The sequence below is a fragment of the Macadamia integrifolia genome, chromosome 14, assembly GCF_013358625.1.
Source record: "Macadamia integrifolia cultivar HAES 741 chromosome 14, SCU_Mint_v3, whole genome shotgun sequence".
NCBI classification, from domain to species: domain Eukaryota; kingdom Viridiplantae; phylum Streptophyta; class Magnoliopsida; order Proteales; family Proteaceae; genus Macadamia; species Macadamia integrifolia.
The window spans coordinates 7,226,176-7,249,470 of record NC_056570.1 but is presented as its reverse complement, the minus strand read 5'-3'; the positions used below and the strand labels follow the sequence as shown (position 1 = coordinate 7,249,470).

General features: G+C 37.5%; 2 protein-coding genes across 2 annotated transcripts in view; both read right to left on the bottom strand.

The window, feature by feature from the left end:
- Window positions 1-6,291, bottom strand: part of LOC122061487 (reticulon-like protein B2) — a 12,507-nt gene extending 6,216 nt beyond the window's left edge. Inside the window, exons 1-2 of the mRNA XM_042624753.1 lie at window positions 6,138-6,291; window positions 5,781-6,008 (exon numbers count right to left, since the gene is read on the bottom strand). The gene's annotated coding sequence lies outside the window, so the exon portion shown is untranslated. The remainder of the gene's footprint in view (window positions 1-5,780; window positions 6,009-6,137) is intronic.
- A 3,567-nt stretch (window positions 6,292-9,858) lies between these two features.
- On the bottom strand, window positions 9,859-10,854 carry LOC122061229 (RING-H2 finger protein ATL67-like). The gene has a single exon (XM_042624442.1). The coding sequence runs from the start codon at window positions 10,719-10,721 to the stop codon at window positions 10,101-10,103; it is 621 nt and encodes a 206-aa protein (XP_042480376.1). The 5' UTR covers window positions 10,722-10,854; the 3' UTR covers window positions 9,859-10,100.
- Between the last annotated feature and the right edge of the window lie 12,441 nt (window positions 10,855-23,295).

Genomic DNA, 23,295 nt, shown 5'->3' with positions numbered 1-23,295 from the left:
AACTAAATACAGTATTTTTTTATCTTTAAAATTTAGAATTTTAATTTTTATATCATTTGTATGTTATATACATATGATAATTGATAGATAATATGAAATAAGTACTAGATATATTAAAATATCATCCAAGTTTTTTGTTCCTTTTTTTCTTTCAAACGAATGCTTCCCAAATCCATATCCAAATTTTATTATCCCCATCATTTTATTGACCGAATCATTGAATTAATAAAAATGAATTATTCTCAATAATTCTCTATCCAAATAATTCCAGAATCCGAATTAAATAACTATGATTGTGTCGAAACAATGATCATCATCCTCTACATTCTTTCCCACAACCCCACCGACGTGATCAGAAGGATTTGTCAATGCCTCCTCATCATCAAATCCACTTCCTCTACCCGTATGACTTGTCGCTTAGTGTGATGCTGAACTGGTTAAGATCATGTACTATGATACTACTGGTTGTTGATATGACTATCCAACACACTATCATCATTTTCATACAAACAACAATTTTCTAATTTTCTTTATTTTTTTCACTAATATTATCAAAATCACAAATTTTATTCAAATTAAGCATTCATCTATGCGAATTACTAATATCAAATTGGGATTTTTTTTTCTAGTACCACCCCTAAAGCTATTCATACCTGTAACCTCACAAATTGAAAACAATATCCACCTCACATCTAATGTCTAATACCGTTAATTGAAAACGTGAAAAGACCTTTTTGACCCTTCTACTAACCTCTAATTTTTTCTCATAGTTGCACATTCATTCTCAACAACACGATCAAGAGCTCAAATGCTTGCACCTCCTGGAAACCAGAGATGGGTAGAAACCATAAATTTTGTTGACTAGGCCAGCAATAGTGCTAAGTTTGAAGCCAGTGAGAATTTGTAGTGCTACAAACAAAGGCTTAAGAGAATAACCAGAGGGAGGCAAGGATTTTCAAAAGAGGCGGGGAAGGGGGAGTTGCAAAGTGGAGGGAGGCATTTGTGAGATGTGTTTGTGTCTTCGTTCTGGACCAGAATCGACTGAACCAAATTTGTATCCCGATTCCGGGTTTTATAACCTTGCAACAAAGGCAAAGCAGAGGTTGGGCCGCTGGGGCATAAATTCGTGTATACATATAAAACCACCACCACGCACGGTGGTTGAGAGTTGAAATGGGGATCCTATTTTGTATTCTTTGAGCGAGCGGTGACCAGAATATCACAGTAACAAGAGGTAGTCGGAGCAGGAGCAGGAGCAGGAGCAGGAGCAGAGATGGAGCAGCCTTCTTCTTCAACACTTTCTTCAACTCTTTAGTTCGCAGGTAATCAGAGCAGGAGCAAAGATAAGACAGAGGCTTAGGTTGAGAAAAAGCAACACAATTTACCAATTTGGCGATTTTAAAATGAAGGGTATAACGGTAAGTTCACCTATACCTAAGGGTAGTTTAGCCATTAGATAATAGTAAACTACTGACATCATCACTTAATGATTCCCTACTAACAGAATGGATTTATCAAAAATTTTCTTATGAAAGTGAGATGCCCGAGATCTTTTTCCAAATTCTAGAGATTACAAGAAGTTATGAATATTTTTAGGGGTAGTACAAGAAAAAATCCCTAACAAATTTTTATTTTTTTCTACTTGATCATGCATTATAACACACCATGCATTAATCTCATAAATTTCATATTTTTGTATCTTTTAATGGGTTAATCAGTTTGTAACCGAACTGGTTACAACAGATTCTTGTCACTTACATCCTCTTTTTTAAGTGAGGTTATTTTGTGATTTCAATTCGCCCTCTAGCCCTTCTTCCTTCTTCATCGACATCACTACTATCTCTAGTCTAGTGGTCGTGTTCTGAAAACCAAAAAACAGAAGCCACCCAATCCCTCTTTTCAACCGTTAGTAGCCTTTTCGAGTGCTATTCGAGCTATGGTTGGGGATGATTTGGGAGGGGACAAATTTATCCATAGACTAAAAAAAATAAAAAATAAAAAAAAATCACCCCTAAACACTCACTAATTATTAAAAATCTCACATAAGACATTATTTGACAAAAAAAATCAACAAAAATCAAAACATGAAAGTTCTAAATCTTATTGAGATATACAACATGCGTACGATCAACACTAAACACTAGCTGTTGTTTTAATTTTAAATTAAAAAAAGTTAACTAAAATTCAGACATAATGCATTTTTTACCAAAAAAATTCCACCAAAAATCAAAATATGAAATTCGAGATTTACAACATCCTGAATCACTCATAGATCAACCAAAAATTCCATGTATTTGTCTAATTTTTGAATGGTTACCTAAATTAAAAATTAATTAAAATTCTAACATAATGCATTTTTGGTGGATTCTTTTGCCACCAAAAAAAAAAAATCTATAATAAAAAAATCAATATACTCATAGATCAACCACAATTCCAAGTATTTATTTAATTTTAAAATTGTTCCCAAAATTATAAATAAGGAAAAAAAATCATAAATTCCCAATGTTTCATGCAATATTTCACAAATAAATGCAAAAAAAATTCATAGAGTCATGTCACACACAAGTTATTTCATCATAAACATAAGACTTATATCAGAAAGCAGCATCCGAAACAAAGAAAAAAAAAAAAGGCAAAAATCATGTTTGGGGAACCCGTCGACGGTCACCTCAGATCCGCACAATCCGGCCAATAGATCGGACTTTTTGCACCATTGGATGTGAAGAGGATGCAAAACCAGAAGGAGCCTCAAGCCAATTGGAACTCTATGGAGAGAGATCGGGGGTGGGGAACATGGATCATTCACATCAATCATTGGGCAGGTATCAATAACTAATACGGATGGACCGATTCATGGGTTATAAGTTGCAAAAACCTCCAACATTGTTTATATGATTCCAATTTTCTTCTCCCCCACCGATCTCCCTTTTCTGTGGTCGGATCTAAGTGTCCACCCTTTTTGCTCCCCTTCACAATGTCCACCCTTTTTGCTTCCCTTCACAACCACCAGTGCAAAATGTTGATCCAATGGTCGGATTTCACAGATTTGATCTCATTGGCCAACAACTTTCTCAAATAACATTTTTCAAGTTTTTTTTTTGGTTACATATAAATTGTTTTTATGCTTCTTTTTACAGTAAATCTTATGTTTATGATAAATTTATATGAGTATGACATGATTCTATATATTGTTTGCATTTATTTGGAAAAATGTCATGATTTATAGTCATGCCATAAAAAAATCATTTATAATCTACATCACTGTTAGCTAGGTCCTTCGAAAAGTTTACTTCAACTCTGCCATGTCTATGACACAAGTATTACTGTAATGAATATGAGAATGGACTTCTAGCTCGGTGGCAGACAACTAGACAGTTGGATCTAGCATAAGTTCAGGGAAGGTCAATAGTTCGACCCTCCTACCCCCCACCTTCTTGATATAATAGTAGTAGTTTAATAATTAATAATAATAAGTGTGGCCCAATGTGCCAACTTGGCTCCACCCTTCATAGGTCCCTTGCATGGCCCCTTGTGGATCCTTATTTGGCCCCGGCTGGTCAAATAAGATTTTACTTTTTTAATATATTGAATATGTTGATCATAATAGCAGCCATCAAATTTTTTTTTTTGGTAGAATTGCAGCCGTCATTCATGATCTGAAATTACCAAGGAGTGGTCAGAATAAAAAAACCTTTAAGAACTGACATTTTTCTGAGCTTAAAGGGAAAAAACAGAAGTTACAGTGCCCAATGGATGTATTTGGGCACAAGGAGAGCAGCACTCATCCATGATTCACGCTAGTTGTGACTACTAGAAAATCATTAGAATGACCCTACTCTGATATCTCTCAAGGAAAAAAGATAAGGATTGTTCTGGAACAGGCCTTGTTAATAGAATTTAACCAGGACAATGATGCACTGTCTATTTCAGAACACATTCTTTTTTTCTTTAAACCCCTTGTTCTGGAACAGGCCTTGGTAATAGAATTTAACCAGGACACTGACGCACTGTCTATTTCAGAGCACATTATTTTTTTATTTAAATCCCTTTCTAGTTCCTCTGAGATACAGCATTCACTGTCCAAAACAAATGATACAACATGCTTGAGCTAAGATATGAAATCAATCTTACCTCTCATGTGAATCCCAATTAAAAAAATTAAATTAAAATAAAGTAACCAAAATGGGTAATATAAAAAGGGTAGCAGTAAACAGGACAAACTTCTTGCCTTCATCATCCTATATTCATTACAAGTAACTTCAAGGTCCCATATAAGTCTTTTTATTTATTTATCTTTTTGATGCAAGGTACAAGGGCCCACTATGGCCATACAAGACCCACTGAGGGACCAGACAAGGACCCACAAGAGGCCAGACAAAGACCCACAAAGGGCCAGCAATGGGGCCCAATAGACCACACTTATTCAGCATACTATTACTACTACTATATCAGTCATTAGATAAGGTGGAGTGTAAGGGGGTTGAACACAACACCAGCCCTTGGACTTACACTGGACTTCACAAGCCAGCAGCCAACCGCTGTGCTACAACGCGGGCCAAAAAAATTAAAAAGAGACCCATATAAGTCAGAATTAACACCATGATCTGAAAAGTAGTCAATCATCAATTGAATCATCAGAAGTACAGGATGAATAAAACTAAAACATGTGAAAGGAAAGAGAAAACCAGGTATATAGCAGAACCATACAGACTCTAGGAACAATCTTTTCTGCAGTGTACTAGATGTAATCTTCTCAAAAACCAGAAAGTAACACAAAAGGAATAAAATTTTTGGTCTAACCACATGTTAGGGGTACTAGTCCTTAAACAACTAAATCCTGACCTGCTGTGAGACACCCAAATGATAACAGGTCATTAGAGTACACCCCCAGGGTTAAATAACCAAGACCCAAGGAACATAGCGCTAAAACAAAGGAAAGCAGAGTGAAACAAAATTATTTTTACCCTAAAAAATTTCAGCTAAATAAGGTATTAGAAGACAATATATTACATGAATATTAACAATTGTTCTTACTGGGTTATGTAGAGTTTGTGTCATTTAAGAGGGAAAAGGGCCTCCTTTATTACCCAAGGAGATGCACCCCAGCATGCAATCTATGTCAATTTAAGATGATGGGGTAAACAGGCATAAAACCATAAACTCATAACTCTTGCAACACAAGCAAAAATATGGTAGAGTCATCAACCAAATCTCAAGTGAAATAATAAAAAACATTGTATTAGCTACAGATTTCTTAGGCAATTATACTCTTTACTTTTATCTGCAGCAATTAGCTTCAATCGATAGTACATTGAGGATGCAATTTCACTTGATTTACCGGAATATTGAAGAATCCCCAAGCATCTACTCAATAAAAAAGAACAACCATGCATTTGTTTTCCCTCTTTTTGACATTGTACCTTAAATTCACCATTTGTGGACCTTATAAGTCACACCTAGGTTGCACCTCAAATGCTACAAAAATATAATTTTCAAGATGTGGAACACATTATTGATTTGGGTTCAGTTCTAATCTGTTGGCTTCCTTAACCATTAACAACATTAGCAAAACTACCAAGTACTCATCTCTATAAATTTGTTCAGGTTGAATTACTAGTAAAAGGTATTATACAGATTATACAGACCAATTCAGTTTTCAGATCTTTACTAATGGATCAACTCATTTTCAGCAACCAATTTTCACTAGGTAATCAAGTTAATTGTTTCAAAAGAAGAAAAGGAAAGAAAAATATGAATAAAAGTTTAATTCAAGATCTCACCTTTCAGGCTTTCCTGGCTTTTGAATGTTATCGTTTAGTTCAACATCGAAAAATCTATCCATTTGAACCGCTGAAATAATGTTGTTGAGTGATGATCCAACCATCATTTCAAGCCCTAATCTTTCAAATTTCCGAGTGAGGTAAGAACGCGAACTCCAAACTCAAAATTCCTTCTGTGAACAACTTATGATCTCAAACTGGGAACGTATCACAAAATTGGGCCTCGCTCTGAACCATCAATAAGAAGGAGAAAAAAAAAAACCCTATTAACCAGCTTCAAGCCTTCAAGAACAGAAATCGATGGTGGAAACAGATATCTCAATTATATTTAGGAAGACATGAATTAGAGAACAATACCTGATCTTAATCTCTGGAGCGAAAACAATATAAGGAGCTGAGAGCAGAAAGGACCTGCCGAAGAAGCGAAGCTTGAAGTTGCAGAGAAGCCAATTGAGCAGTTATAGTAGAGTCTCCATGATCTACCCAACTTTTGCTGAAAAATTACGGTAATTGCCCTAATCTGACGCTTCCATGATTCGGCTCCCTTTTGAAACTTAAATGGGCATTTTGGTCACTATAAAATTAACGGACGGTGTCCAGTCGATTCGTTTGGCATATCCACTCCTTTGGATACGGAATATGCTTTGGCAAGGAGTCAATGATTCAGTACGAACGTTAGGAGATGTCATCAGCTTCTTCACCCGTCGGATAAGCATTGAGAGGGCTCTCCCCCATTTATGTCAATTCATAGATGCTTAGTTCCAATCTAACGACCGGGAGCTTATTATCACACGGTTTAATGGTAGATCTCAGGTTGAAAAATAGAGAAATGTAACAAGAACCCAAACCTAAGCTTGTAAGGAGTTGTTCTTTGGAGATTCAGGTTTTGGCTTATGCCAGTGATCCTCTCATATCCTTCATCTCATCAAGGATCATTTGGGTTACATTCTCTATAGTTTTCCTCGTCTGTTGATCCACAGGGTTGTCATGGCTACAGAAGTTTCAGTGCTAAGAATTGAGATAAAGATAATAGGTGGACAAGGTGTGCCTCGTAGTAATGGTAAGGTTGCTCTATTACAATTTACGGTAACTGAAGCCTCTTGTCCTGGGTACGCCATTGTTATAATAGAAAGTCTAAGGTACGTATACTGGCGAGAGAGCAAGTATGACCACTATGAAGCCTCTGGCTCTCCCTGCGCCAAATAGTACAAAAAGATATAATATATACCTGTCTTGTTCTCCAAGAATGGAATGCATTCTGAAATAAGAAAATAGAAAAAAATCAGATTTTGGAATGCATTCTAGATCCAATATCTATTGCCATGATACATATCAAACACAGCCTAAGTGTTGGAAGATTTCACTGTTCAGGATCAATGCCAGTGAGGCTTCATATCACACAACTTTGGAAGAGATTATTGATAGCCATCTCGCCGCACGTTACTCGTTCCATATTGTGCTTGCATTTCACCATCTGAAGGTGTTAGGGTAGATCTTTAAAACTTAAATGAGCAGGCCTAATAAGGTACAAAGGAACACCTCCCATGGCCGCTTCAGATCAGTCATGACCTCAAACTGTGGGGATGTAGTAAACTGTAAACCATTGTACTGTTTCATGTTCTCTGAACCCAAAATTTATCCTTTTAAGAGTTCTTCACCAAGTCCAATAAAATAGTCCCATCCTTGCTATCTTTATAATGAGTTTAAGCGATGGAACTTATTTAATTAGCCCACTCATTTATTTATTTATTTATTTTTATCAAGATCATGCATGAAACAAGTGGTCCTGAAGAGTAAAGTCAGTAGACTAGTTGCCATAGTTGTCAAGAGTGTTTTTAAGAGGATCCCTGAATGAGTTTTTTGAGCTCTCCGCACTATCACTGGGAGGTTTGGCACATTTGAAAAAGAAAAGACCTTGAAGAAGCAAATGGAGTTGAAAATGTAATATTCCTTTTTCTCAGGTAACACCATCCTTTGTCTTGAAAGGCAAATGCCAGAAACGAAGGTTCTTTCAATTTAAAAGGTCTTTTTGGTAAGACAATTCAAGAGGTTCAATGTCAAAATTTTAATCAGATACGAGGGACCACACAGCCAAGCATCATAGGATTTTAAATAAACAAATGGGGTCTCTCTGGAGTCAAAATGTCACTATCTACAACTCTTCAGGTGCGTTTGGTAGTCCAGAAACAGAGGTCCTTCCTACCCTCTAATGGAAACAGATGTCCAGTATAGGTCACCAAACATCTTTGCTCATTAGATTGGAGGTTTTTCTTTTTTTTTTAAGTGAATGAGGAGTTTGGTTAAATATTGAAGCTAAAGCAATTCCTACTGCTGCTTCCTCCAAAAAAAAAAAAAAAAAAAAAAATCAAACACAATATTCTGGATTTTAAATTTGGCTCAGACGACGTAACTCCTTAGGTATACCGTACACGTAAGGGAACCACCTCTCATTCCCCATTTTTGCCATCCAAACTGTTGAGTTGGAAGAGGATACCATGTACAGGTCATATGTCAAATTTGGGGCCTCAATTCAATCATATACCTTGTATTGCATATTTTCCCTTGTATTTCAATGGTATAAAAGTATTCAATCATATACCTTGTATGAATATATAAATACTTGAATCACAGCAACTCCATAAACAATTGAATCATAGCAAATACTCTAAAAGGAAAACAAATCAAATAATGAGCACAATAACCTTTCTAGGTCATTGGATTTAAGTCAGACTTGATCCCTTAGTCATATTTCTACTTTGTCAATAAAGTTGTATAGGAAATAATCAAAGTTGAGTGCATCAAGTTACTTACTCTTAAGTTACTCTTACGCAGCATTGTGAGAAATTTCTAAAAGGGGAAATTGAGGCATCAGCTACACACACTTCGAATTAGTTAGTCTAAAGTTAGCAGTTCTACCTTCAGTGATAGAATGAATCTGTTAGTACACAGTCATTGAATGAATTCCGAATTAACTAGATAAGAAACGGGGAAATGGCAAGAGAGGATATCTCAAAACAAAATGAAACAGAGCAGTGGATGTTAAATCACTATTCCAATCTTCAGTTGAGTAATTGGAAGTCCAATCCCCTCCCCCCTTTTCTGCTTTCTCCGTCTGTTGACATATTCTTACCGGGAAAAAAATCTGTTAATATATAGCTTCTCCTTTCCAAAAGAATTGGGTGTCCATTATCCTATCCATAGTATAAAGGCAAAAACTATTTTTTTTCGATCCTCAACAAATTTTAAATAAAAAATTTGGCTCCGTTCATTCTGGGTCTTGACCGCATTATGAACCAAAATAAAATAAAGAAGAATCAGATTTCAAAATGCATTCTACAAACCCCCCCCCCTCTTTCTTTTTTTTTTTTTTTTTTTCTTTTCCTCTCTTCCCCACAATGAACAGAACTGCCAAAAGGGCGATGAAATTTTTTTATAAGTGCATGTCTATGTCAAGCACTGCAAAGAGTTAAAATTAAAAAGACTTTCTCAAGAATCTCAACTCTCAAGTCTCAACGTGGGCCATGAAATCCAGGATGATTTCAGTTATTCATCTTACACTGTGCCATAGTTCATGTACAATGTATAAAAGCACATGGAAACGAGTCCAGATTAGGAAGGAAAGAGACAAGAAAATTCTATAAAATTAATTAAATAAGTAATGACTTGATAAGCTCAAGACAAGACCTAACAAAGCCAAAAACAACAAATAAGATTCAAACAAGATCTGCTCCCTAGAACAGTAACTTCCCCTGTTATTTGCAGAGTTGCAATTTGTATGATATGAAACTTCAAAAGTTCACAAAGAAAAGCTTAAAATATATTCAGACAAACAAGGAAATAGTTATTTCACAGTACTTAATCCCATTCCCCATCCAAGAATCTGAGCATAGCAGTAATATATATCCAATGAGACTCAAATCCAGTGACCCATTTCACTTAGGGCTGTGAATTGTGATTCAGAAATCTGAAGCTTCAAACCACAGTTACACAGTATAAACTATAAACAGAGATTTGAAAGAAGAGGGGTTGCTTCAAACTTTTAGAAACAGTTTACAGTATTCCAATTCAGAGAAGTATAAGAACATGAATTTAATCTTTCTTTCATTCTTTACTAATCAATTCTAAACCCTAACTAAGCGCAACATACATTGGTACCCATGGCCTCAGATCATTATCAGATCAAACATAAACCCATCCACAGAAACAAATGAAGGAAACCCAAAAAAGCTTTAATTTTTCTAACAGCCCAAGAACTTTGCTACATCAAAATTTACAGAAAAAGTCAAGAACAACAAAATAACGCAGAGCAGGGACAAAGCATCACCTCCTCCGATCACCTGGATACCGCGATAACGGCACTAGCTCCGACAATGGGGTCGATAATGGAGTGGGTAACGGCGAATTGCGACAAACAGGGCAAGAAGCATTAAGCCTCAACCAAGCATCGATGCAACAGAGGTGAAAGAAATGTCGACAATCGGGCATCATCCTCAGCATCTCCCCGTCCTTGTAATCACAAAGACATATCGAACACATGGAATCCCCACTCCCACGATCTCTCGACTTGCAAAACGGAAACTTTGGGTACGAATTGATTACCATTTGATCGAGCCCAACAACATTCTCCTCGTCTCCACCGCCATCGTCCTCTTCGGCAACGAATATAATGCGTGGGAGGATGACACCGTTAACAATTGAGGAGTCCGAGTTAGAGTCTGAGCTACCTGGGTTTGGAGAACGAGAACGGGAACGGGTGCGGCAACAAACGTAGGAGGCGAGAAGTACAGTAGAGAGGAGGACAAGAAACCCTAGAGCGATGGCAATAGCGTAGCCGAGGCCTAGACTCGTGAGGTTCCTAAGGAAGTAACCGGAACTTTCACTACCACCACCGCTACCGCTGCCGGTGGAGGCGGCGGCAGCGGTAGAAGCGCTGCTGGACATTTTGCGGCCGAGTTGGAGATGCAGCGTTTCATCTCTATGGAGAAAGGAGAGAGAAAGCAATAGCGGAAGGGGAGATTTTATTTTATTTTTTTTTCTTTTCTTGGGAGGTGGGTGGGTATCCCAGATCTTGCATTTAATACAAAGTTATGGAAGAAAGGAAGGTCTCATAAATATAGGTGGGGGTTGATGGGCTTCATGGGTTCATGCTTATGGATCGTGAGAAGCCCAAATTAAGCTAGAACAGGTTTATGAGTTCGTCCACTACAAGTAATTGACCACACTGCTTCAGTCTAAGTGGTCACGTGTGGGGGCCAATGAAAATAAATACAGTGGCATCGTTATGGATGAATTTTTTGTTTTATCGAAGGAGGGGTGGTAATTTCGCAAGCTCCTATGTCTCGATGCAAGAGTCACGTAACCAAACATCTTTATTATGCGAAAAGTTTAGGAAGAAATAACAATACCTAGTGTGTCCATGCCTAGTCACAACAGGTGTGAAAAGACAATGTCTCACGCTGAAGATGTTCTCACACATCCTCCCATTTAGGGATGTCAATCAGTTGGGTCAAGCCAATCTCGAGTCAGGCCTGGTGGGCCTATGTTCTCAGACCATGACCTACCTATTTAGGGAATGAGTCAGTCACAATCGGTGTCGTGTCGGGCTCGGTCGGGTTTTGGGCTTTAATCGGGCTATAGTCAAGCCTTAAACGGGATAATGTAACAATAAAGCCTTAAACGGTCTTTACAATTCTTAGATTTAAGATACTTTAATTTATTTTATTAAATCATCAACAATTTTAAAAAGATATTACATTTAATTACAGTTGATAATTTATAAAAATATCAATATATACCCTATCTATCTCAAAAAAATCAAAATACCTATATACGGTCGGGCTAAACGTGTCGGTCCGAGTCGGGCTTGTAAATTGGCTAGGCCAGTTAGGAGGCCCATCAAGCTTACCCCTTGAACCGTGTACTACCTATTTATAAACTAGCCGGTCCAGGTAGGGGCCATAAACATGCCGGGCTTGATCGGGCCTACTGTTGCAGACTTGGAATTGACACCCCTACTCCCATTGGCCAGCACACTGTCGAGTACTTGCGCCAATGTGATAGCATTCTATTGTCGCCGAAGTTTATTTAGCTCGGTTTTATTTGCTTTATGATTACTTTTTGTTTTTGAATCATTTTAGCGATCTGCACGAAGAAAAGATGTCGAATTGGTCCCCTGATGAAATGTATCTTGCCCGATGCTATGGAGTGTATCAAGGGGTATTTATGGAAGCAAAAAATAACAACATGTATTATCACTTGTCTATAGTATAGCGTTGTTGTACGTGTAGGTGATCGGGCCTCATGTTGTTTTATGGTTGTCCTTGTTGGCAACTCGGCCATGTGGCGGTGATGACGTGGCCAGTTTGGGTGACGTTGATGAAAATGATGACATGGCAGTGTCCAGTGTCACCGATGAGATAACAGAGCATCTTGGTATGCATGGAGTGGTTTAATACATCATTAATAGGTGGTGCGGGTTTCTGGGTCAAAACTGGCAAAATTGGCCTATTTACAATCGAGGGCATTTTTGGCAGTGAAAATGACATTTTTGGAAGATCGGTTCTTCATGAAAAAGATAGATTGTAATTTACCTAGTCCAGTGCATTTGATTTCGTCACATTCCGATACCGTACGAAGAAGTTACGGCATTTGTGGCAGTCGAGGGAAGTTTCGGCATTGAAGATGAATTTTTTAAAGGAAGTGTTCTACATGTAACAATACGACAAAAATACAATCTTTCCAACGGTTTTGATTTCATCACGTTCCGATTCCGTATGAGAAAGATACGTCATTGGAAAGGTGTAGGGGTATTTTGGTCTTTTTACATGAATGATTCAGATGATTAGTCTTATGAAAAGTCGTAGAGCATCCAGTTACGATTCCAACGCACTTCGTTTCATCTCGATCGGATATCGTATGAAAAAGTTATAAATGTTTCCGTAAAGTCGGTTTGAAAATCCAAACCGAAAATCCATCAGTTGCTCTCGGTGTTGGGTAGATTTTTCAGAATTTATTTTTAAAATTCGAAGGGCTTTTGTGTAATTTAAAGATTTTGAAGGTCTGAGTTGCAAGGGGTCTTTAAGCACTGAAACATATGGAGGCAGGGGCTTTATTGTAATAAAGAGGAGTAAAGGGAAGTGAAATGAATGGTCAAGATTCGACCACGTAGGCTTGATGCCCATCCAAAGGCTTCTGAGATTTTGGTGTGATATGGACGAGATAGATGCTTGCGCGTAGGATTTTATTGGTTAGGTGCATAACTCTTGATGTGCTGGCGCTACACCTTATCAAAGTATATTAGTGTGTTTCGCGCGTGTATAGAAGATATAAAGAAGATTCCAATCTTAATGATCTCATGAAATCATATTAAAGCCAACATGGAGGATTAGGATCCAACGGTCAATAATCCTTTTCACTTTTGTGAGTGGGAGACAAGCTCCCTTAAAATCCGGAAAATCAACCAATCATAAATCGACAACACTTCTGACGATGTCAGCGCCTACGTCATGATGACGTCATCGATATTAAAATCTAACGGTTTGGATCTGTTGTCCGTTGGTTTAATCGGACGGTTTGAATTATAAGATCTTTTATATGAGATCTAGGGTCAGATTTCGCCCCTGTTGCGCGCGCCGCCGGTGTGGCCTACGCCATCCGTACGAAGATTCTATTTCAGACTATCTCATTGCTCCGACTTCAAAAGGTCATATCTCCCTCATTTTAACTCGGATTTGGGTGAACCAAGTTGCAGCTTCTTCGTTTTTTCAAACCATACACCATGGAAGCAAGAAAAATGGGTTTTGTGAGAAAGAAGGCTACGGTTTTGATAGGAGAAGCTTCCCCCTCTTTGTTGGTCCTTGAATGAACATACATTCTTGATGATAAATGTTCTTAGGCCATTAAAGGAGGTAAAAGAGGTGGTTGAAGTGTGTTAATGGTATATTCACTCAAAGCCAAGGAAGAAGAGAAGAAAGCAAGGATGTGTTTGCTTTGAAGAGCAATAAGCCAAGGAGAGAGAAGGTGTGAGCACCAAACTTGTCAGTACAAGTTTCCAGTCATCCCAGGCAATCGGTTGTGAGATTCTCTAACCTGTGATTTTACATTACATGTATGTATGTATGTTAGGGTTAGTTGTGGATGAATGTATACATGCTAGGTTAGTTGTGGATGAACTGTAAGCATGCTAGCTAGTTGTGGATGCATATGCTAGGCAGAGCTTGACTGTAGGGCATTGATATAAGCCCAATTTAATTGTATTATTTATTGTGTGCTTAGTGGGTGCTAAGCACCGGGAGTGGGTGCTCCCGTGTAGTGGGTGCTACACATTGTATCAGCACTACGAGTGCCATCTCAGCTTCGGCTTGAGAAAATTGGGTGTGGCTGCTCCCGACTGTGGGTGCAGTCAAAATTAGTGTATTGAGTAGGTACGAAGCCTTTACAGGCACTACTCCGGGGATGTAGGCAAATTCCCGAACCTCGTAAAAACCCTGTGTTGTGGGTGCTTGTTGTTTGCATTTTTTATTGAAGTGCGTGGAATGTGGAATGTGTGTGCATACTTGGAAGTGCCTATGAGAGGCTGAGTGTGCATACGACTGTGTGCAAACAGGGACAGGTATATCAGGTTTTTCTTGGCCAGACATCATACAGGTTTTTGGGGATCGGAATTGGACTCACTGATTCACCCCCTCCTCTCAGTGACTGCCGGGTTACAATACCTCAAAAGGGGGTTCTTTGCAGTTTAGGGAGAATGGTTTTTGTAGGGGAGTGTGGCCCTGATCCAACCAAAAGAAAAAAGTGGCTCTGCACCTAAACACATGTGGGAAAAATGATCACCCACCCCCATAAAATGCAAAATGACATCCCTGTTGACGTTTTCTTGTGTGTTTTCAGTGGCCCCATTCATGCATAATAGCCATGGTCCCCCACAAGAAACACTAGCCCTACACTTTAGTTTTGGGTTACATTATTTTCTCTTTAGAAAAGTTGGGCATGCCATCAGGGTACTAGACCAGTGTCTGTTCTCTCACCTTATAATAGAAATGAACCACCTACCCCTGTGTGTTCCACACACCCATTGGTACACACCATTAGCTTACTGGAACTGTGCAGCATGCCCAACCCTCTCCCTACTTATTTACTTTTCAACCAATGATCTTATATATCTAGATCTCATCTTCTCAACCACAACATTTTGTGGGTCATGTGTATCCCATCCCTTGAAGATCTCAAGTCTTGACTCTTAATCATGGTTAAAGAGAATAAACTATACAACTATATTTTGAAAACATTTGGAATCATATAATGGACTTCTTGAATTAAGGCTGCTTCTGGTATGATTTTTTGGAATGCATTACCTATAATGCAAACCAAACTCAGCCTAATTCTTTTTGCTATAAAATATATGGGAAAAGGCTAAGCACATCACTTGCATACCACAATCTGTTGTCCCTTGTGTCTATCTCTCTATTCCCCTTTGAAATGATCCTTGCCGTCCTATATGATGCACCATGATGCTTTTGTGTACACTCCCATTGGCCCATGCTTATGCATAGGAGCCACGCTCCGGCACCCCTACAGAAAATGTTTCCCCTATAAATTATATAATGGGGTTTCAAAAACAAATTTTTTTTTTCTGGAATAGTTAGCTTCTTTGTGAATATCGAATGACCTTCTAGAAATCTATATTATATTAGAAAATTTGCATTTTAATAATATCGGACCAAAGTTTTTGAAAGGGATATATAACAAAAGTAATTAATTCATTGAACGTCCTTAATTTACAAACTTGCAATTTGCATGGTATATTTGATGATTAAAAAGTACAAAAGAATCCATTTTATGTGGCAATTGCTACCCTCAACTACCTTAATCTAGCTATCCCTGTAGGTTTTGTTCCACAATTCATGTTTTGGCTATTTCAATAGCCTTCCCTGATTTCACTTGTTGGGAGCAGAGAATCAAACCTGAAATAGGAGAAAGCTTTGGGGTCCGTTTGATAACGTTTCAAGAAATGCATTTCTGTATCTAAAAACAACAGAAACGGAACAAAAAGCGTTTGATAAAACAGTTTTGTTTCACTTGTTTTTGGAAATAGAAATTGAATTTTCTATCTATTTATGGTTCAAGAGACGACCCAGGTGAAACAAGTTCTACTTGTTTCGCCGTTTCTGAAAACGACTCGTGGTTATTCTATCGCTGGTTAATATCAACTTCTAGAAACAGGACTTATCAAACACCTTCAATTCCATTTCTGTTTCTAGAAATAGAAATTTATGTTTCTGCCATTTCTTGAAATAGAAACATTATCAAACGGGCCCTTGGTCTTCTCCATGAAACTGGACAAATGGATCTCTAATGAACTCACTTAGTATTAGGAAAATGTTCCTAACTTCTCCTTTGGCTTTCCATGGATCAGTTTCTTGTGGATAGAGTGAGTAAGAGAGAGTAAGATCTCATTGTTGTCGAAGAAGCCCCGGAGCATCAATGATCCTGAGATGAAGAGGTGGAAACAAATAGCCAAATACAAAGGCACCATTTGATAATGTTTCTGCTGTTTTTGTGGCTAGAAATAGTAAAAACGACTTTTCACGTTTTCGGAAATAGAAATGGATTTTTTGTGGTTGAAAAACCTGTTTCTAGAAATGTTTTTTGCAAACATAATGCCACTAAAAAACCCAACAGTATCATCGGATGTTCAAAAGGGAGAGAGGGTTCAGTTGCCTCTTGTTAGGTTTAAATAGTTGAGAGATTTATCGGGCACAACAACCCCCCCCCCCTTTTTCTTTTTTGCTCTCAAATTCTTTTCTAGAAACGACGAAACAAGTTGGACTTGTTTCGTCAAAATCGTTCCTAGAATTGTAAATATGCATAAATTTTGATTTATGTTTCTAGAAACGGGTGAAACAAAACAACTTTATCAAACCCTTTTTAGGTTGTTTCTCTGTCTCTGGAAACAAGAAAACGTAGAAACGGCAGAAACAGAACGTTGTTAAGTGGTGCCAAAGTATACAATTTTTATTGAAAGTAGTGAAGATCACTAAACATCCCGTGCGAATGACCCCAAAGAGGTAAGAATAGTCAACTCAGAACCACATGCTTTCTGAGACAAAGATTCCTTAGCAACTCGACTAACCCTTTAGGTTGATTTTCTTAGGATCTTCAACCACCAATGTTTTACTTTTTTGAAGAAGATCTGAACTTCAAACGTTTGTTCAACAAACAAACCCAAGAGCCCTCACCAAAGTTCTGCGGATGAGGCAAGATTCTGGAACCAACAATTTGGATGACCCATTCGTCCCTTGTAATCAGCTTTGACATTTTGAGAAAGAGAACCAACTTAAGTGACACAAGAAGAAACCATAGTATCATAAGCTTCTGTTCCTATGTCCCTAGACACTTGGAGTATTAGTTTACAAATACTAAAAAGAAAAGTCTCATAGGCCTATTTGTGTAACATTAATGGATATTTATTGGAGTCCCTAAAATGAAGAAGATTTTTCAAAAACTTGAGAGTCTGAGTAAGCAGTTCAGTTTAGTTCAGTTCAACTGAACCCTACTAAGCTAGTTTCTAGCTAGCTCCTCCGATCCCCTGTTCATGGCTTGAAGCTCATTAACCAACCCGAGAGAGATGGATAAAATTAAGTAGCATTTCAGCTAAAAATAACTTAAAAATGGACAAAGAACCAAAACCAAATTTAATTCAGACCCAATTGATAGCATTTCTCTATGTGTATTCATCTTGCAGCAAATTAACTTTCTATTATGAAAAATTCTGGATTTTTTTTTTCTAAACCAGACTTTATTAGGTCTAAAAGTGTTTAATGTTGGGGTTGGACTTCACCTGTGTGGCTATTTGTTTCTTGACCCCTTTTTTTTTTTGTGTGTGCATGCACGCGTAAAGGGCCCATTAGGAGACATACAAAGGACTTACAAAGGAGTTAAGGATCGGAACCACAGAGGGGTCAAAATAAGACCCAAGAGGGCAACAACCTTTTTAGGAAGTAGGAAATATACTAATAGTTATGTGACTTGTATGTCGATAAGGGACTTGATCCACCAGTAAGATCCCTAAAGCACTGTCCTAAGAGAGTAGTGCCAACCATTAGGCAAGCCTTGGATGGATAGGGTTATAAATGTTATATGTGCAAGTAATGAACTGGTTGGAACTTAGCTAATAGCCTAAAATCGACCTGGATTTAAGAGGTTAGCTGAGAGTAGGGGTGTCAATATCGAAACCAAACCGGTGAAACTGCCTCAGATCAAGCTGAATGAACCAAGATCAAATTGAACCGAATGTTTCGGTTTGAGATATTGTACCCCCTAACAAACCGAATGGATCCGAAACCAAACCATACCAAAACCAACTCAAAACCCAGACCGAAACTTAACTCAAACCCTTAAGAAACTGAAAACAATCCAAAATTTATAAGAAAAACCAAGTTTTGCATAGTTTTTGTATAGGAAATCACACCCAAATAGGACAAAAAACCAAAACTAACCCAAATACAAACCGATACATCGTACCAAAATCAAAACCAAACTGAAATTGAAAGTCTTCTTGGTTCGATTTAGGTTTCACAATTCCTACACTGAAACCGGCTCAACCCGAACAGAAATAAGGCCAAACGGACCCGTTGGCATCCCTTGCTGAGAGCAAGCTTCTCTTGCATCTTGACTTGCCCGTGCGACTCTTAGGCCTAGAGGTGTTAAATGGTCGAATCAATTTATGCATAAAAAGCAGCATAAATCCCCAAAATGGGGATCTGATTCTGGTTAAATTCAAAGTATATGAAGGTTAGAAATTAAAACTGATTCATTTATCAAATGATTCTAAATTCTAGTATATACGGTTTCGATTAAATGGAATTTTTTTTTTTATCGATTTTGGTTTTGCTTTTGTTGCCGGTTCGAGTTAACAGTTTTGAGTTCAATTGGAAAAAATCTTGATATAGCTGAGCCTGAACCACGGCATCTATGCCCAAATTGTAACTCAGAATTAAAAAAACGTAATTCACATATCATAAGTTTACAGAAAAACATTAGAGAGCATATATAAAATGCCAGGATTAACCAGCTTTTTAATTAATGAAGTATGTATAATCAGCGTAATAACATACCGATTCGAATTAGTTTTAATCGGTTCAAAGGTGACAGTAGGGGTGTCAAAACCTAGCCCTGAACTGGTAAAATCGATCATACCAAACCAGAATGAAGACTTATTGGATTGGTTTTGTTTTAGGATACTGTGACACCGAAATCGGATCGAACCATAGCCAAACTAGATGAACCCGAAACCAAAACTCATAAGAAAATCAGGTTTACAAACCGATACAAGAAATGAATCCAAACCAAACCAAACTGAACCTAATCAAAAATCGAAATTTCCTTATTGATTTGATTTTGGTTTCATCATTCTCACACTGAAACCAACTCAACCTTGATCAAAACCGGACCAACCCAATCAGTTGACACCCTGGGTGACGAGTTAAATAGTTTCACTTTTTAAATCAAAATCGAACCATTTGATAAACGTTTCACTTCTTAATCAAAATAGAACCATTTAATAAAAGTTTCACTTCTTAAAACCAAAACCGAACCGATATAAATGGTTTGATTCAATTTTGGTTTGTAATTGATACCCTTAGATCTAACCCAATTAACTCCTTCCATAAATGGGCTCTTGCTTGGGCCGTCCATGTGGACCTAGAGGTTGAAAGGATTGGTGTTCAATGGGTCAACCTGTCCTTCCTTACCAACCAGGCCCTATAGGACTTGTTCCATCCAACACTCATTATTGTCCCTCCCAAAAACAACAGAGGATCCCAGAGCACTCTATGTTTCACTTGCTGGAAAGATTGCACTTAAGAATAGGGTCAACTTCAGTTTGACAGTACCTTGCTAGTCTCAAGTCTCAACCATGAAAGGTCCCTATAAGTGGGCCAACAAAAACAAAGCCATTAAATGTTCAGTCCCCACTGCATTGCAAGAAAAGAGAAGATTCAGTATGTCTCTATCTTTACCCTTTCCCTTCTTTTCCTTTGTTTCTCTTGTGTACAATTATTTCAGCCCAATACCCATTTAATCATTCTTTCATAACTCAGTAATATACAACAAAAATTTGGAATCCAGTTTTTCAAAGAATTATGTGTGTTTTCATTTTTAAGTTCTCAGTCCCCACCACTTATATATGGAAAAAGTAAAGTTACCTGGTCGTGTGGTTCTTACGTCAAAACATCAATATACAAAGTTACCACCTTATCCTTAGAAATAAAAAATTAATTATTTTTTGTGTGAGAATGCAGTTCTTATATGTGTAAGGACTCATTGGAACACACGAGAAAGCATCTAAAAAGATTTCATTTTCTTTTTCATGAGAAGCATGTTAATATTTCATGCTTCCATATGTCTGAGCGCAAACGCTACACTCTCCCACAAAAAACTTTCACTCTAAAAAATTATACATGGCCTTTGCTCACACACCTATCAGTGTGCAGGGTCAAGCAGTCAGAGAGTGATCTCTTGTCTTATGAGAGAGAGAGAGAGAGAGAGAGAGAGAGAGAGAGAGAGAGAGAGAGAGAGAGAGAGAGCCCAAACACCACCAAACATGAGAAGTACAAAGATCTGAACAGTTGAAATATCTCAAAGATCAGGTAGAAAAGGAGACCTGGATGTGACTATTGTGATCATGGAATGACAATAAGAGTGCTAAAAAAAGTGGTGGGTGTGGGGGCAATCTTCGGCTAGCTTTCCTTTCCTTTCTATGGCCACAAGGGGATTTGGTGAAGAAGGGAGGAAAGGAGGCTCAAGAAAATACAAAGTTGTGATACCACCATGATTTGGGGAAGTTATGAAAAAAAAGTAAGGATATAATACACTACCATGGATATATATGAATATTTAAATTGATGTTAATCACTTAAATTATACAACAATAGATGAAACAAAAAGGGGAAAAGTAGGGACCATGAAAAAGCTAGTTAGGCAGATGATAACCTTTGGAAATTTTGTCTTACCTATGGTAAACATGAAATAACAAATTTTCAATCAAGAATCAAGACTACCACGCTAGCCGATTATGTAATTTTTTAGGCAGGGGAATAAGCAAGTACATATGAAAAGGATCGAGTTTTTCTTTACCTATAGTGAAGAAAGAATTCATTTGTTGATAGTCATCAATAGCTTTAGATGGGTATTAAGGTTATTTTGAATCTTTAATTAATTTTTTTAGGGGCTCACTAAAAGCCATGCAAGGGACCCACATAAGAGTCGAGGAAAGACCCATAAAGGGGACCCAAGAGGGCCACAATCTCATTGAAAAGCAAGAAAAATACTAATTATTTTGTGCTTAGATGCAGTCAAGGGAATTTGATCCATTGATCAAATCCCTGAAACAAGCACTCTCCCAAGGGCGAAGTGCCAACTACTAGGGCAAGCCTTGTATGAATGATCTCCAGCAAATAAAGGGAGTAATAATGACCCAAGATTCATGAAAATTTCACTCACCTTTTTTCGTACATGAAATGATATCCTTAAAAATATTGCAAAATGAGTTTATGAGGGATGCAAACATTACAAATTACAATGAAAAAGTGAAAAATAATCCTCATTTGCAATCGTTAAATGTTGGTCTTCTAGTGTCTTTGGGTCGATTTAACGAGCTCTTATCAATCTACTATTAAGTTATAATTAGTTCAATTTCAAATACACACACACACAAAAGGAGACATAAAGTTAAAAGAAAAAAAAAATTGGTTAAATCTAGGTTCGATTCTATTTTTGTTTGTTTTTCAATTGAATTCTGAACAAAAAAAAAGAAAAGAAAAAACCCCAAATTGAAACCAAATTATCAACCATTTCATTCGGTCCAGTTTTTTATTCGTTTCAACTAATCCAACTGGTTCGGCTGGAATTTGACACCCCTAGTAATAATACAACTGAAAGCAACCCATTCACTCTATTCGAATCAAGACCCATTAAAAAATCGGTAGTTATGGGCTGAAGGATCTAACAGGCCCATCCCTTGAAGTAGCCATCAAAATTTTTTTTTTTTTTAATCTCTTAATAGTCTCCCTCGATTGAGATTACTGAACAAGATCATGCTATTTCACCAAATACAGAAACTCTGGAAACCAGCCACTTGTCCTTATAAGGTAACCATATTCACCTAGTCAACTTTCACTTATGGTCACAAGGCAGGCACCCTCCTTGGTCCAAGTTGCTGAGATGATCAAGTTGAGGAGCTAAAGAGTCAAAGAGTGAGTGGGTCAGTTATCAGTGGGTAGATGGACATAGAACATCCACTCACTTATTAGGAGTTGGATTTTATAAACAAAAAATTATTAGGAGTAAGAATTTATAGGATCAATAGGTTCGGGTTAAGGATGTAAATGGATGTTTGAATTTATTTGCATCTGTTTAAAGATATCAATAAAATATTGGATAAATTCAAATTTAAATTCAAATAATTCAAAACATAATCTATATTCAATAGATATCTAATTAATAATAATAAAAAATTAAATAATTATTGATCTCAAAGATTCTTCAAGGTTCAATAGATTATAAAAAAATAAAAAATAAAAATATTAAAATAAATGAAAAATATGAATTAAGAGCAAATCATATCGAATTGTGAGTGAGATCTGAATCATATAAGTCTGAGATGTAAACCGATGGTTAAAAATCCAAATTTGATTTATAACCATATCTCTTTAAAGTATCCATACCCGATCAGGCGATATACGGATCCGATAACTTCTCTCACAGGACTTGGACATCAAGAATTGTAACTATAAGCCTATATAGTCTAGTCTAGTCGCAGGAAATCCGGCTAAAAGCCAAACCCCATATTCATTCGTTCCGTGACTACATCTTCAAATGGTGGGACCCAGGAATCATCACCAATTCACCATATAAGCAGCTGCTCAAAATTTTATGGAAATTCTCTCATCGATCCACCCGGCCCGGTCCCACTTTTCCTTTACCAATTACCATCCTAATTAGAGATCTCCCAGTGGGTCCCACACAACACACGTGGCATCCAATTTGCACACGAACCGTCATATCGTGCTTGTCTTCCAGTGTGTCTATGGAATATAATAATATAATTTTAAAAAAATGATAAATTGACCAAAAGAGGTCAAATCTTTTTAGGTAGTGAGATTCAAAGTTTTTCAAAACAGTGACTCTGTGAAACCACATGACATAAAGGTGTGGCTTTAAAGGGAACCACCAACAGCTCCAGCATAATTTCAAGGCTTCTTGGCAACACAGATGGGCTGAACCCAAGCGCACAAGTGGCTCGACCAGAGAGACCCTCACCTCCCTCTTTGGGCTTTTCCACTAGCCTTTTACTTTATAGTTGAAAGTCTTTTACTTTTTCTGATCTCCCTCTATAATCGCCTCGCCTATTAGGTCCTTTTTTTTGTGAAGTTTCGCTCTACGCCTCCTCCCTGTTCCCTTTCCCTCCCTAAGCCCACCCCGCCCTCTCTCTCTCTCTCCTCCTCTGCTACACGAA